The sequence below is a fragment of the Oncorhynchus nerka genome, linkage group LG25, assembly GCF_034236695.1.
Source record: "Oncorhynchus nerka isolate Pitt River linkage group LG25, Oner_Uvic_2.0, whole genome shotgun sequence".
In the NCBI taxonomy this organism is placed as follows: Eukaryota; Metazoa; Chordata; class Actinopteri; order Salmoniformes; family Salmonidae; genus Oncorhynchus; species Oncorhynchus nerka.
The window spans coordinates 44,609,688-44,626,406 of NC_088420.1; the positions used below are offsets into that span (position 1 = coordinate 44,609,688).

Consider the following 16,719-nt stretch of genomic DNA (forward strand, 5'->3'; position numbering starts at 1 on the left):
GTCATGGAGAAAGGGGACAGTGGTTATTAATTAAGCTGTCCATTCCTCTCCATGAACGCACTACCCCTCTTCCCCTCCTCCCACCTCCTCCCATCCCCCCAAAATCCTCCTCATTCAGCAAAGCAATCTGGCAGCCATGTGTACTCCCTAACACAGAGAAAACCAGACCAGAACCCCCCCCCAAAAAAAGCACACACATGCACACACACGCTAACACACATTAGTCACAGGCAACTTGGTCTTGGATAAGGCACAAGTGATCAAGCAGAGAGCCAACCCATTGGTCAAAAATTAGTCAAATCATTTCAACCAAAGAAATCTATGAGATGACCTTGAATCAACGCGGATAACTGATTGGATTTGCAAAAATGAATCAACTTAAGGGCAATTTGTATTTTTTTCACCCAACTTTTAACCTAAATCCAATGACATGGTGATATTTTTTGTTGATTTCATGTTAAATTCACATTAGTCGAAAACATAACCAAATATGAAACAAAACTAGAGGTTGAACTTAAGTCTGTGCCCAGTCGGGAAGGCATTCATTAGATGGATCATGTTTTTCATAAATCATAACTAACACAAATATTATATGATGCTGTGTTTATAAGTGAAAGTTTAATCTACACCTCAGCACAATGTCTATAGGTAGCCATAATGGAATGGCTCTCCTGGCTAGGCCACCTAATTGTCAGGTGTACATGTAGTATGGCAGCAAGAGCACTATACATTTTGATGGATTGCAAAGAGAACAGCTAAAGTAGGAAAATATAACAGTATCGGGAAATACCTATTGTAGTATTGAAGAAAACTAAAATGTATTTTGCAGGATCCTCTTCATAAGACATTGTTCTCAGAAGGGTGTCTTGCTTTGTGGCCTGGTTTTAATTTGTTTAGCCAATGTGTTACAGTAAGAAGCCATTCACCTCATTGCTTGACCATTCACAACTGGATGTAGTAGGAGGAAAGCTTTGATGAGAATAAAGCTGGGAATAGGCCCCAGTGTTTCTATAAGCTTCTATATATCCAAAAAACAAATGTTTAATCATTGATGGGTCTGTTGCTCCATCCAAAGAGGCCCTTCTGAGTCAACAGAACAGACAGTCAATCTGAAATAAACAGGACCTTTGCCATTGGCTGCTGTCTGCTTGTGGACTAAGTAGCTGCTGTGTGTCCGAGGGCTTTGGGGTGGACTGGGTTGTGGTGGCCTCATGAGAAGGACACGTAGTAGGACTGAGAACCTTGTAACATGTACAGTAGGCGACTGTATTTTCTTCACTATTAAACAGATTGTATTGCTTTCTAGTGGTATGTTTGGTATGGTTACCACTTATCGGTAAGGGTACAATTTCAGTTGATTTATTGTGGTGGACATGTTGTAGTGTGGTCACAATCAATAAACACTAACAGAATAAATGGTGCTACATTTTCTTACGTTGGTCACAGCACAGCACAGACAAGGGTTCAGCGGCTCGCTTCATATATGGCCCTCAAAAAACGCAAATGACATTTACTTTTTAACCGTGTACGATAGCCTTTCCCCTCTTACTCAGTGATCACTATTGTCTTTTCACCTTTTTAGCTCACATTTGGTTATTGATTGTGAATAGAAAAGCTGACTGTTTACAGTTTTGAACCACCTCCAACTTGTAAAGGGAGAGGAGGAGATAAGTTGATCAAACACTGGGCTGCAACCGGGCAGCAAAGAGCTGCTCGTCTTCTCTAACAAGCTCTCAAAGACTGTCACAAAAATTCCAATGAATATAAACCAATAGCAAGGTCCATAACCTTGAACCTTTCCCAGGCCTGTCTGTGAGAACAACTCATTAACATACAATGGCAGATACGAAGAATATACAGTAGCAAGCTGGTCTTTAAGGACCAAATTGTAATTACACAATAATTTACCTCCTCTGGATATCACTACAACTGGCCTTACAGTAAACATATAAAGGTAATAGGCCCTCTTAAAAAGTACATGCTTTCATTCATTATTTTCAATGGATTATATTCACCCTGAGTTACCTCTTGAGCATGATGGTTCCACTTATGGTAACCCATTTTAAATCAGGAATTACGACAAACATAGTATTTGCCTGCACAAATGACTGTACATTAGTGTCCCATGAATTTGCTAGCTTACTGGTGGATCTAAGTGTTTAGGAACAGAACAGATAAGGTGAAGGATGTTTACTGAGAGATGATGGGAAGCAGAGTGGTCTGTGTAGTTGTTACAATGATTCGGAAAGCTAATTGGAGTAAACACACAGCTTAGTGTTGATTGTAGAACAGCCATTTTGTCTCAAAGTAGTGGCAGATAAAGACAGTCAAACGGGATGAATATTGTTTTTATCCACGTGTTCAAAAACTCATGGCTAATGATGTTTACCTTCCATCCATACATGGAATTTACTGTAAGGCCATGTGGTTTTGTGAGCAGTTTGAGGTCTATAAAAAGTTTGAGTGTATATAATCAGCCCCCCCCTGTTTACAAGAGGACAAATTGGGGGTTTCAAACTGTAAGATTTATTTTGAGTTAGAGCAATTGACATATTGCACTTGATGGTGGATTTGCCTCAAAGAACTTTGAAATGAACAATCAATGGTGGAATAAAGAACAACTCAGTTCACATTACTCAGTGATCCATAGTTAAGACTTGTTCAGGGTGTTTATTTTTAAAAACAAAGTTCTCAATACAGAATAGACAATATTCAAGTTAAACGCTGGACAATCTGAAAATAGTAAAGTGCATTTATCAAACAATGGAATGACAAATAATTATATACTATACAAAAAAACTGAAAAATCACTGTCCCATAAGTCCTATAAATAGCAGTAATAATTTGACTCTATATACATCATTTTAAAATATTTTTTATATTTGAGGAGTCCCCTTATTCAGACAATAAAAAAATGAGTAAATGAACATGAATATCAAATAGATCAATAGTAGATGATTACATGATGATACTGTATGTGACTTCAACCCACTTGGAGAATATATGCACAGTTTTACATTCCACAGTATATTTGTCCTACTGAGAGCTTACAGCTCCATAAATACTCATAGCAATGCTGAAACTAGTGTATTAAAGGGAAACACTGGGACCAGGGCCTGGTAAGGCATGGACAGCAGGCTGAGAGCTGTGGTAGAGTATTGTCACTAAACAGTAGCAAATTGTTACAAGCAACAACAAAAAAGGCCTATACTTTTAACACTGTGGTCTACTTCAATAATGCTGAAAGCAAACCAGTCACATTCATGATATGCACGTCCCCTTAGTTGCATAACTGACACAAAACAAAACTATTCACATTCAATTAAAGGTAAGCCATACTCCAGTATGTTTCATCTGCCCATACTGTGCAAAGAACGTTGGTCAGCAGTTGTGGATAATAGCTAGTTTGACGTTATTGTCGGCTACGTCATCACGCTAGCTTACTTTATTATTAGCAACGTTAGCTAGCTCATCTAGCTAGCTAAAATCTCATTGGTTGGATAATTGTTCCGACTTCAGAACTTGAACACAATCGTGTTGTATTTACAACTTCACAAATGGGAAATGAGACTCCAAGGAGCATTTGAAGGCAGCATTATACCAATATTGCATACATTTACATTGCTGAATAAATATACAGTCAAAGTTAGGACACACCTTCAAGGGTTTTTCTTTATTTGTATTATTTTCTACATTGTAAATAAATCCCTGACAGTGTCACCAGCAAGGCACCCCCACACCTCCTCCATGCTTCATGGTGGGAACCACACATGAGGAGATCATCCGTTCACCTACTCTGCGTCTCACAAAGCATTTATTTGGGCTGCAATCTGAGGTGCAGTTAACTCTAATGAATTTATCCTCTGCAGCAGAGGTAACTCTGGGTCTTCCTTTCCTGTGGCGATCCTCATGAGAGCCAGTTTCATCATAACGCTTGATGGTTTTTGCGATTGCAGATAAAGAAACTTTCAAAGTTATCGAAAATTCCAGATTGACTGACCATTTCTTAAAATAGTGATGGACTGTCGTTTTCTTTGCTTATTTGAGCTGTTCTTACCATAATATGGACTTGGTCTTTTACCAAATAGGGCTATCTTCTGTATACCACCTCTACCGTGTCACAACACAACTGATTGGCTCAAAAGCATGAAGAAGATAAGAAATGTACTTTTAACAAGGCACACCTGGTAATTTAAATGCATTCCAGGTGACTACCTCATGAAGCTGGTTGATAGAATACCAAGATTGTGGAAAGCTGTCATCAAGGCAAAGGGTGACTAGTTTGAAGAATCTCAAATAAAGAATCTACATTTTTTGGTTACTACATGATTCAATATGTGTTATTTCATAGTTTTGATGTCTTCACTATTATTCTACAAAGTAGAAAATGGTAAAAATAAAGAAAATCCCTTGAATGAGTAGGTCCAAACTTGACTGGTACTGTACAGTATATATATATTTATTTTTATATTATACAAATTGTAATGTCCCTTCATCGGTGAGTTCCCACCAGAAAAATGTGTCTAATTTCTTTCTCAATTGACACCACTTACTCAGCCTCAGACGCAACACCTGGTTAGTGAAATGTGACATCATCAGGGACCACACGATAATGTAAAGATGTCTCAGTACGAGGTAAAACCGTCAAATGGATAAAATGACCAAACAACAACAAAAAGCAAGTTTGTGGTAATTGACCAATTGCTGCTGAAACTTATTTACTGGATGTTGACGTGAAGGCAAAGTCCTCTCAAATAACCCCCTTTCCAAGAGTCAATTATTTTTAACAGCGCCCTAAGTATGTCACTATACCCTTCATTCACTTGATGTCGACGTGAAGGGGAAGTCCTGCAGTGCTTCTCAAGTGACACCCTATTCCCTGTAGTAGTTGTGCACTATATATTGAATAGGGAGGGGTCATTAGAGATAATTTTGTGTCTCGGTCTTCTGCCCTTTTCCAGAAGTGGGCATTTGCACACGCCACATGGATATTAAAGCATAGGATTGGTGAAAGGCTTGGCTGGAGGGAGTTTCCACCATTGTTGAAGCCATGTGAGAAAGTGTGCAAGTGCACGCTTCAGGATAAAGGTGAAGAACAAGGACAGCCAATGTCCCTGATACTTAGGGCACATCACTGATACTGCTCCTGGTAGTTCCCATTACCATGGTGGGAGTTCCCATCATCCTCATCCTGCTGCATGGTGACTCTGCTCTTCTTCTTCCAGCTCGATGGGTTCTCTGTGGTTCCATAGCTCTTCTTGGGTGCCATGGCAATCTCGCTGTTGAGCTCCGTCTCTTCGGCCAGCTCATCTTCGTCGATGATGCCAATCTTATCGTCGCTGGTGCTCTCCGGGTCGGCCCAGTCCTGCTTGTCGCCCGAGGCAAAGATAGCATAGAAGATGACCCCCGTGTAGTGCACCATGGCGGCAATCACAAACACGTTTTGCCACTCCAGACGGGTCTAAAGAGGGAGAAAGACTTGAGTCAGTGACCAAACTGTCACACTTGTCTGATATAACGTTTGATTTCATTGACAATGTTATAAAACCAGTATCTCATTGTGTCATTCACCAGTCGTGTTAGTCGTGTCCTATACGGCATTCATATTAGGAAGTCCCTCAGGGGGAGTTTTGTCTGCCATCTAAGGGACTTCCTAATATTGATGCCGTAGTCTTATCCTGACTCATTTTGCTAATCTCATTGACAGTTGTTAGAATTTGTCTGTAATGTTGAATGCTACAATACCTTGTGTTTAGTCAGTGCTCCAACGATAAGGGGGCACACCATTCCAGACAGTGTACCAACGCCATTGGAGATGCCCATTAGGATACTGGCATAGCGAGGGGCAATGTCCAAGTGGTTTACGTTGAACCCTGGGGATACAGTAACAAGTACAGTCCATCAGAGTAAATTGTTTATGCCACTATCAAATTATCTTTGGGTAATTAAAAAGCACTACATGAAATCCCATCATGTATTATTTATTATTAGATATTGAATACCATACACTACTCATGCTGTCTCTTATAAATGTTTTTGGGATCATCCATTTGGATGAATAAATAACCATTTAGCCAAACAGTAATGTATATGAATACATTTTATTAATGTATTATTATATACACTACCATTCAAAAGTTTGGGGTCACTTATAAATGTCCTTGTTTTTGAAAGAAAAGCAAAACATTTTGTCCATTAAAATAACATCAAATTGATCAGAAATACAGTGTAGACATTGTTAATGTTGTAAATGACTATTGTAGCTGGAAAAAACTGAATTTTATGGAATATCTACAGAGGCCCCTCATCAGCAACTATCACTCCTGTTTTCCAATGGCACGTTGTGTTAGCTAATCTAAGTTTATAATTTCAAAAGGCTTATTGATCATTAGAAAACCATTTTGTAATTATTTTAGCACAGCTGAAAACTGTTGTCCTGGTTAAATAAGCAATAAAACTGGCCTTCTTTAGACTAGTTGAGTGTCTGGAGCATCAGATAGCTTCCAACACTCTACTCAGCAAACTGGATGCAGTCTATCACAGTGCCATCCGTTTTGTTACCAAATCACCTTATACCACCCACCACTGCGACCTGTATTCTCTAGTCGGCTGGCCCCCGCTACATATTCGTCGCCAGACTCACTGGCTCCAGGTCATCTATAAGTCTATGCTAGGTAAAGTGCCACCTTATCTCAGTTCACTGGTCATGATAACAACACCCACCCGTAGCACACGTTCCAGCAGGTATATCTCACAGATCATCCCCAAAGCCAACACCTAATTTGGCCGCCTTTCCTTCCAGTTCTCTGCTGCCAGTGACTGGAATGAATTGCAAAAATCGCTGAAGTTGGATTTTTGTATTTCCCTCACCAACTTTAAACATCAACTATCTGAGCAGCTAACCGATCACTGCAGCTGTACATAGTCCATCTGTAAATAGCCCACCCAATCTACCAACCTCATCCCCATAATGTTTTTATTTTATTTACTTTTCTGCTCTTTTGCACACCAGTATCTCTACTTGCACATCATCATCTGCTAATTTATCAGTCCAGTGTTAATCTGCTAAATTGTAATTATTCGCTCCTATGGCCTATTTATTGCCTACCTCCTCATGCCTTTTGCACACACTGTATATAGACTTTCCTTTTTCTACTGTGTCATTGACTTGTTTGTGTTATTGGCTTGTTTATTGTTTACTCCATGTGTAACTCTGTGTTGTTGTCTGTGTCACACTGCTTTGCTTTATCTTGGCCAGGTCGCAGTTGCATATGAGAACTTGTTCTCAACTAGCCTACCTGGTTAAATAAAGGTGAAATAAAAAATGTATTAAAAAAAATCAGCATTTGTGTGTTCGATTACATGATCAAAATGGCCAGAAACAAAAGAAGGCTATTACATGGGAGAAATTGCCAAGAAACTGAAGATCTTGTACAATGCTGTGTATTACTCCCTTCACATAACAGCACAAACTGTCTCTAACCAGAATAGAAAGAGGAGTGGGAGGCCCCGGAGCACCACTGTGCAAGAGGACAAGTACATTAGAGTGTCTAGTTTGAGAAACAGACGCCTCACAAGTCCTCAACTGGCAGCTTCATTAAATAGTACCCTCAAAACACCAGTCTCAACGTCAACAGGAAGAGGCGACTCCGGGATGCTGGCCTTCTAGGCAGAGTTGCAAAGAAAAAGCCATATCTCAGATTGGACAATAAAAATAAAAGATTAAGATGGTCAAAAGAACAAAGACAATGGAAAGAGGAAGATTGGCAAAAGTGTAATGGACAGACACATCTAAATTTGAGGTGTTCAGATAACGAGGAAGAACATTTGTGAGATGGAGAAAGAATGAAAAGATGCTGGAGGAGTACTTGACACCATCTGTCAAGCATGAGGGAGGCAATGTGAAGGTTTGGGGGTGCTTTGGTGTTGGTAAAGTGGGAGATTTGTACAGGGTAAAAGGGATCTTGAAGAAGGAAGGCTATCACTCCATTTTGCAACGCCATGCCATACCCTGTGGACGGCGCTTAATTGGAGCCAATTTCCTCCTACAACAGGACAATGACCCAAAGCACAGCCCCAAATTATGCAAGAACTACTTAGGGAAGAAGCAGTCAGCTGGTATTCTCTCTGTAATGGAGTGGCCAGCACAGTCACCTGATCTCAACTCTATTGAGCTGTTGTGGGAGCAGCTTGACCGTATGGTACGTAAGAAGTGCCCATCAAGCCAATCCAACTTGGAGGAAGTGCTTCAGGAAGCATGGGGTGAAATATCTTCAGGTTACCTCAACAAATTGACGACTAGAATGCCAAAGGTCTGCAAGGCTGTAATTTCTGCAAATGGATGATTCTTTGACGAAAGCAAAGTTTGAAGGACACAATTATTATTTCAATTGAAAATCATTATTTGTAACATTGTCAATGTCTTGACTATATTTCCTATTTATTGTGCAACTCATTTCATGTATGTTTTCATGGAAAACAAGGACATTTATAAGTGACCCCAAACTTTTGAACGCTAGTGTATGTTATTATTACTATCCCTGCATTGTTCAGAAAGAGCTCTCAAGGTAATCATTTCACTGTACTGTTTTACACCGGTTGTATTCTGTGCACGTGGGGAATAAACTTTGAAACTTGAACTGAGGCTTATCAAACATAGTTCAGCAGCAGTAAGAGAGTGATACACCTCCAGACTCAACATTTATTTTTGGATTCACAACTTTACAACAGAGGCACACAAATAATTATGTCTGTAATCTCACTTGACTAAATAAGGTTTTTAAACGTTTTAATACATCTAAAGTGATGCTGAACTGAAGCTTTTATACCTGAGATGGCAAAGCCACTGAAGCCCACAGCCAACACCAGGAAGGAGATGGCAACACCACGTGTGTGACTGAAACCCACCACCAGCAGCAGAGTGGCTTCCATACCAAAACCTGCAGGGGTCACAGGGCACACAAAGATCGAAGGCTACCTTACCAAATCCTGATTTGTATGCAATGCTTTACTAGCTTCATCAACCCTGATACAGTATAATACCCAGGAAACAGTGAACATTCCTACAACATTAGGTAACGTTCCAAGGGAGTCTTAATTTGTTTTCAGTTAACGTTACAAATTAACCTACAAATGTTTTCAAAATGTCCTGGAATTTAATATTAGTAGAAGGACATGAACATTAGTAGAAGGACATGCCATAATGGTTATAAGAACGTATAGAGTCAAATATACAAATATACATTTGCGTCCTTTCAGTTGCCGGAGAGGAAGAGATTTCACCATGCCAATAGTGACTTTGAAACAGTTACAGAGTTTAATGGGTGTGATAGGAGAAAACTGAGGATGGATCAACAACATTGCAGTTACTCCACAATACTAACCTAACTGACAGAGTGAAAAGAAGGAAACCTGTACAAAATAAAAATATAAAAAAACATGCATTCTGTTTGCAATAAGGCACTAAAGTGATACTGAAAAACAAGTTGGAGTTAAGTACAGGCAAAATCATAGAGGACAACCTGGTTCAGTCAGCTTTCCACCAGACACTGTACCTTTCAGCAGGACAATAACCTAAAACACAAGCCAAAATCTACCCTGGAGTTGCTTACCAAAAATACAGTGAATGTTCCTGAGTGGCCAAGTTGCAGTTTTGACTTAAATCTACTTGAAAATCTATGGCAAGTCCTGAAAATGTTGTCTAGCAATGATAGACGACCAATTTGATAGAGCTTGAAGAATTTTGAAAATAATAATGGACAAATGTTGGACAATCAAGGTGTGTATAGCTCTTAAAAGACCAATCCAGAAAGACTCACAGCTGTAATCGCTGCCAAAGGTGAAAAGTATTGACTCAGGGGTGTGAATACTTATGTAAATGAGATATTTCTGTATTTCCTCTTCAAGAAATGTGAAACAATTTCTAAAAACATGTTTTTACTTTGTTATTATGGGGTATTGTGCATAGATGTAATTTAATCCATTCTGAATTCACAACAAAATGTGGAATAAGTCAAGGGGAATGAATACTTTCTGAAGGCACTGTAGGTACAATGTAAGGGAAATTAATTCCCTCTGTCCTGGGTACTATACCTCCGCAGTTCATGATTTTCCGGACATTTGTAGTTGACATGATTTTACGACTGCGTAGGAAGTCGGCCAGCTGGCCACCGATTGGCACTACGATGGTCATCACCATGTGAGGAACAGCAGACAGGAGCCCCACCTTTGAGGAGGAACAAAACAACACCCAGAAATGATGGTAAGAGCATGATGCTAGATGATGAGTTGATTATTTTAATCTGCTAGGGCAAAAAAAACAAATGTGAACCCCTTGGAGTTCACAGGACAGAGTTTGGGAAAAGTTGCTCTAGACCAGTGTTTCCCAAACCTGTCCTCGAGTAGCCCCCAGAGTACCCTCCTATTTAATGTATTCCAGAACTAGCACAGCTGATTTAACTAATGAGGAGCTTGATGATTAGGTGACCTTTTGAATCAGCTGTGCTAGTTCTGGAACACATCAAATGTGTGGACAGGCTAGAGGTTTGGGAAACAGTGCTCTAGATTGTACTGTAGATACATGTGTCATGCAGTTCATTTTGACATTTTCTTTTCAGTATTATGTCAAACATTTCTCTAATATACTGTACTTTCTCTGATGAAAGACAATCTCGAAGTTGAAAATAAATGATGATCCACTTGAGTCTTATGATAATAAGAGTGTTGTTCCATTTACTATGGATAACAAATTGCAAAGAGATGTGTTAGATCTACACCACACAGAGAAGACCCACCTTGCCGATAGAGAAGCCGAACACCTCCTCGAAATAGGCCGGCTGGCTGATCAGGAGCAGATAGAAGGTCCAGCTACGGCAGAAGTTAGCCACGATGATGGCATAGACAGGCATGGAGGTGAAGAAACGGAGCCATGGAGTCTTGAATTTCTGTGGTGGGCCGGAAATAGGGGATCTGATCTCACTGACAATCTCAGGGCTCAATTTCAGGGGTCAACCTGGGTTATGTATTGGGTTATGTTTTCATTTTCAAGCGTGCCATCGATTTCAGGGGTCAACAGCACTCAAATAGGAAGCCTACTGTTGTTAACCTGGCTTAAGTCTCTTGTCAATCTTGATTATATCTTACACGTGTGTCACAAAACTTCTATAAGTACTCACAAGAGCATGATATTTGAAATAACATAAATCTTTATTATACTACGATAATGTATCTGACAGCAGCCAGAGTGAGTAGCAGCATACCTCAGTGGCGCTCAATATTTTGACCCCCTCGCCAATGGTGGTCTCTATGTAGATCCTCTCCTCATTGCTTATAGTGGGGTGGGCGGCTGGGCTCCCATAGGCAAGCAGGAGCCAGAAGATGTACCATATGATCCCAAATACACCTGAATGTACAGAAATAAACAACACAGGTCATCACCAATGCTCTTATTGTTATATGGGTATAACAAAATAGTCTGTTTTTACTAGACTTCCAGGTTACGGTTCATATTGTAACTATGAAGCACTTCCTGGTCATGGATTAAGCATAGTCCTGCACTAAAAAACAAGCTCCATCTGGAATCTGCATTGAAAATGTTTTTTAGTCAAGGACTAGGCTTAATCTGTGTCCGAGAAACCGCCCCTAAGGGCTTTGTTATAGATCATAGAGATGGAAAGACGGCACACCTCATTCATTGGATCATCTCTCCCGCTGACTAGGAATGAATTCCATGATCCCTCCTGAACCCATAGGAAGTCTCCCCCAGTTGTCTACTTTAAAATTATGAAAGCCTTCAATGATGCTGCCCATGCTAAACAGGCTTTGTAGCAAGTGCACCCTCTATCCATCTCACTGTACATGTAAGTGATATGGCAGCCTAGTAATAACTGGGCATTGACCAATTCTAACAAAACAAAAACAGGTTTAGAGATTTTTGCATATGTATAAAAAATAAAAACGGAAATATTTACTATTATGACCCTTTGCTATGAGACTCGAAATTGAGGTCAGGTGTATCCTGTTTCCATTGATCATCCTTGAGATGTTTCTACAACTGAATTGGAGTCCACCTGTGGTACATTCAATAGATTGGAATTTTTTTGTAAAGGCACACACCTGTCTATAGAAGGTTCCACAGTTGACAGTGCATTTTAGAGCAAAAACCAAGCCATGAGGTCGAGGGAATTGTCCGTAGAGCTTCAAGACAGAATTGTGTAGAGGCACAGTTCTGGGGAAGGGTACCAAAAAAAATCTGCAGCATTGAAGGTCCCCAAGAACACAGTGACCTCCATCATTCTTAAATTGAAGAAATTTGGAACCACCAAGATTCTTCCTAGAGCTTTCCGCCCGGCCAAACTGAACAATCGGGGGAGGAAGGCCTTGATCAGGGAGGTGACCAAGAACCCGACGGTCACTCTTACACAGCTCTAGAGTTCCTCTGTGGAGATGGAAGAACCTTCCAGAAGGACAACCATCTCTGCAGTACTCCACCAAATCAGGCCTTTATGGTTGAGTGGCCAGACGGAAGCCACTCCTCAGTAAAGGGCACATGACAGCCCACTTGGAGTTTGCCAAAAGACACCTAAAGACTCTCGGACCATGAGAAACAAGATTCTCTGGTCTGATGAAACCAAGATTGAACTCTTTGGCCTGAATGCCAAGCGTCACGTCTGGAGGAAACCTGGCACCATCCCTATGGTGAAGCAAGATGGTGGCAGCATCATGCTGTGGAGATGTTTTTCAGCGGCAGGGACTGGGAGACTAGCCAGGAACGATGCAAAGATGAATGAAGCAAAGTACAGAGATCCTTGATGAAAACCTGCTCTAGAGTACTCAGGACCTTAGACTGCAGCGAAGGTTCACCTTCCAACAGGACAACGACCTTAAACACACAGCCAAGACAACGGAGGAGAGGCTTCGGGACAAGTCTCTGAATGTCCTTGAGTGGCCCAGCCAGAGCCCTAACTTAAACCCGATCGAACATCTCTGGAGAGACCTGAAAATAGCTGTGCAGAAATACACCCCATCCAAACTGATAGAGCTTGAGAGGATCTGCAGAGAAGAATGGGAGAAACTCCGCAAATACAGGTGTGCCACATTTGTAGCGTTATACCAAAGAAGACTCGAGCCTGTAATCGCTGCAAGTTGCCTCAAAAAAGTGCTGAGTAAAGGATCTGAATACTTATGGAAATGTGATATTTCAGTTTTTAGCGGGGGAATAAATTAGCAAAAATGTCTAAAAACCTGTTTTTGCTTTGTCATTATGGTGTGTTGATGAGGATTTAAAAAAACTTATTTTAGAATAAGGCTGTAATGTAACAAAATGTGGAAAAGTCAAAGGGTCTGAATACTTTCCGAAGGCACTGTAATTAGGTAGGAATCCCAGACAGGAAAACTTTAATTTCAGTTAATTAATCATGTGATTAGATCACAAGAGAGCTACGGAAATTATACTGAAACGCAGCAGGCACAAAGTGTCTTATGAGATTGTGTGAATATCTTAATCAAACAATAATTAAAATGAATTTGATAAAACAGACGAAGTAAAGAAATTAGAGAACAATCTAAGACTGGTGTAATACTAATGACATAATGACTGTGGTGCTTTGCATGTCACACTAGTGACAACTAGTGTACTGTGTGGAATGTTGCTCAAATGGGAATCACCCACCTACTGTACTTTATCATAGTTGGGCCAGGTCTTGTGAAAGCTGTTCTGAAGTCATATAAGTAATTAAGTTGAGAATGAATATACATTTAGAAACTCAAGACACTTTTCCCCCCTATCGCTAGTTAGATCATAGACATCTCCCTGTTTTTACAAAGATCACTATCTTTGGTCATTTCCGCCATCTAGAGTATCTGAACATCAGTGCATGCATTTCAATGATTTTCCCAACCAAAACTCAATATGCAAACCTTTGTATGCATTCCTGTATGAAATAATTGTAAACCACACCTATATAATCCACATGGATTCAATTTAGCAATGTAATATTGATTACATTTTTTTTTTACCATAGATATAGAAGACTGAGGGCCATCCAACGAACTGAACCAGTACTCCTGCTAAAGGCATGGCAATCACAGCACCTGCATATGAACCTGGAGATAAAGAAAATGGAAAACAATGAACATGCCAATGTCGTAGTTCTCTTTGGTCAGCATCTAAATGAAACCTCAATAAAATAACTAAGTAGTGATGCCCTGGTATCAAAACTAGCTTTGACTGAAAAAAGCTTTGACTATTACATGATCATTACTCCGCAGCACCTCAGCAACTCTTCTTCATCACTAGAAAAGGACTACTAGAAAAAAGTATGACTTGTCACAAAAACATGAATAATCTCAGTTAGTGTAAATGTCATGCAACTGGAACCTTATTGGATTCATCAAATTTGGACTTATTGGCACCATCCTTGGGAGAGGATGTTTTAATGTATATTTTATTATCTGATGGCCTTATAAACACTCTCCATTTGAATAGGCCAGGGAGCAAGCTCCTTCAGAGTGAGCAGGTGAAGTGTGTGAGGGCAATCTTTCATTCAGAAGTGATGTCAAAAGGGTTTGGAAGCTCCGGTTGTCATGGCTCCAGTTTATTATGAAAGATGGCTGTTTTAATGCATTTTCGGGGGAGAACAACAGCAGACTTCTGCAAAAGGAAACCACCTCTGTAACACATCATTTTAAGGGGTCCTTATTACAGTGTAATTACATATGTATAGTGTTGTAATAATTCCTAGTTACACTGTACTAACAACATGTAACTGGTGGTACCTGCAGTCTGTAATTACAGAGATGTAAACTAAGGTTTGTTACCATGCTTGTTACAAATGTTCAGGTTTCCGATAAGATCTGAACACACCATTTTTCACCTGAACACACCACATTATAAATATTAGCCAATTTAAAACCAACCACCTCATTGACAACATAAGCTATAAAGGGCTCTGGAGTATGATGCCCAGGCCCAGGTCCTGCTTTCTTTTGAAATGCATGGAAGCTTATGAGCACTATGCCAAAAACAGGGTTTTACATAAATAAATTGTTTAAATTGTTAAATTGTTTAACAGTGAATTTGACATGTAAAGCAATGGTAGCTAAGGAGGGTGGGGCTTGACAAAGGATGAATTACTTTATCAAGCATTAATCAAACATTTTTACCACATTAATAAACAGTTACGGCAAACATTTGGGGATAGTCATTCAGTGCTTGCCAAATTGTAACCTATTAAGCTTGGTTAAATAATACGTTTATAAATGCACTTAAAATGGTCATAAGACAACCCCTTATTTTATCATGTAACCTGGCAAGGGTTTCACAGTTGAAGAACATGCTCACTTCGGATGCATTAGTGCACTTATTTATTTATCCCAGGAATTAAGGCATCTTCATTAAGGCACTACAGAGGGTAGTGCGTACGGCCCAGTACATCACTAGGGCCAAGCTTCCTATCATCCAGCAGCTATATACTAGGCGGTGTTAGAGGAAAGCCCCAAAAATTGTCAAAGACTCCAGTCACCCAAGTCATAGACTGTTCTCTCTGCTTCCGCACGGCAAATGGTACCGGAGCGTCAAGTCTAGGACCAAAAGGCTCCTTAAAAGCTTCTACCCCCAAGCCATAAGACTGCTGAACAATTAACCAAATGGCCAACGGATTATTTACATTGACCCCCCCCCATTTGTTTTTTAAACTTCTGCTACTCACTGTTTTATGCATAGTCACTTCAGCCCTACCTACATGTTCAAATTACCTCGACTAACCTGTACCCCCACACATTGACTCTGTACCGGTACCCCCTGTATATAGCCTCGTTATTGTTATTTTATTGAGTTTCTTTTCATAATTTTTTACTTTAGTTTATTTGGTAAATATTTTTGATCAGATCTTTCTTGATCTGTACTGTTGGTTAAGGGCTTGTAAGTAAGTAAGCATTTCACGGTAAGGTCTACACATGTAATATTCGGTGCATGTGACAAATAAAGTTTGATTTGATTGTGATCACGTCAATATCTGCCCACTGCACTCGAAATAACAACAACCTCTTAACGTGCCCACAATTTGTGTTGACTGACTCACAGTGACAGTGGTACTGAGATCGAGAAGAAAGTTGTAAGCAAAATACAGCCATAAGAGATTGGTTGTACAGGAGAGGTTGTATAGGAGACAAAAGGTTATATAGGAGACAAACACGTCCACATAGGAGAGAGAAGGTCGGTTTTCCATGCAATTTGTTTTGCTTTTTGGATACAGAAATTGAGCTGGACAATTTAGCATAGGTAGTTAGCTATCTAGCTAGCATTCTACATATGCTAAATCATCCTGCAGAATACCAAAAACTAGCTAGCTAATGTTAGCTTGCTAACTTAATTAACATCCACAGACTTTCCATGCCTTGACAGCTAACTTTATCTAGCTAGCTACCTACAGAGGGCAAATAGCTAGCTAGCTGGGCTCGATCATGGTCTTATCTTCCCTGAACCTTGTTCTCAGGGTATCCATTACCAAGGTTATTAAATGAGACACACCCAGCATGTTAATGTTAGCTTGTGTCAACACACCTATGAATAGTTCCTTTTTAAAGTAAACACTAGCTAGCTTATTCGTTTTGGCAAACACCATAAGTATTATGCTAGCAGGATAACACAACAACTAGCTGGGTAGCTAGGCCTAGCTATAGGCTTAAACCCTAAAAAAAACATCTAATAATGTTAGCAGA

General features: G+C 39.9%; 1 protein-coding gene across 1 annotated transcript in view; it reads right to left on the reverse strand.

Moving 5' to 3' along the window:
• Positions 1-2,645: 2,645 nt before the first annotated feature.
• The window catches only part of LOC115108963 (vesicular glutamate transporter 3-like), a 35,579-nt gene continuing 21,505 nt past the window's right edge, over positions 2,646-16,719 (reverse strand). The window contains exons 6-12 of the mRNA XM_029633513.2: positions 14,017-14,103; positions 11,259-11,401; positions 10,794-10,943; positions 10,093-10,225; positions 8,829-8,939; positions 5,746-5,873; positions 2,646-5,461 (exon numbers count right to left, since the gene is read on the reverse strand). Of these exons, the coding sequence (XP_029489373.2) occupies positions 5,132-5,461; positions 5,746-5,873; positions 8,829-8,939; positions 10,093-10,225; positions 10,794-10,943; positions 11,259-11,401; positions 14,017-14,103 (1,082 nt within the window). The 3' untranslated portion in view covers positions 2,646-5,131. The remainder of the gene's footprint in view (positions 5,462-5,745; positions 5,874-8,828; positions 8,940-10,092; positions 10,226-10,793; positions 10,944-11,258; positions 11,402-14,016; positions 14,104-16,719) is intronic.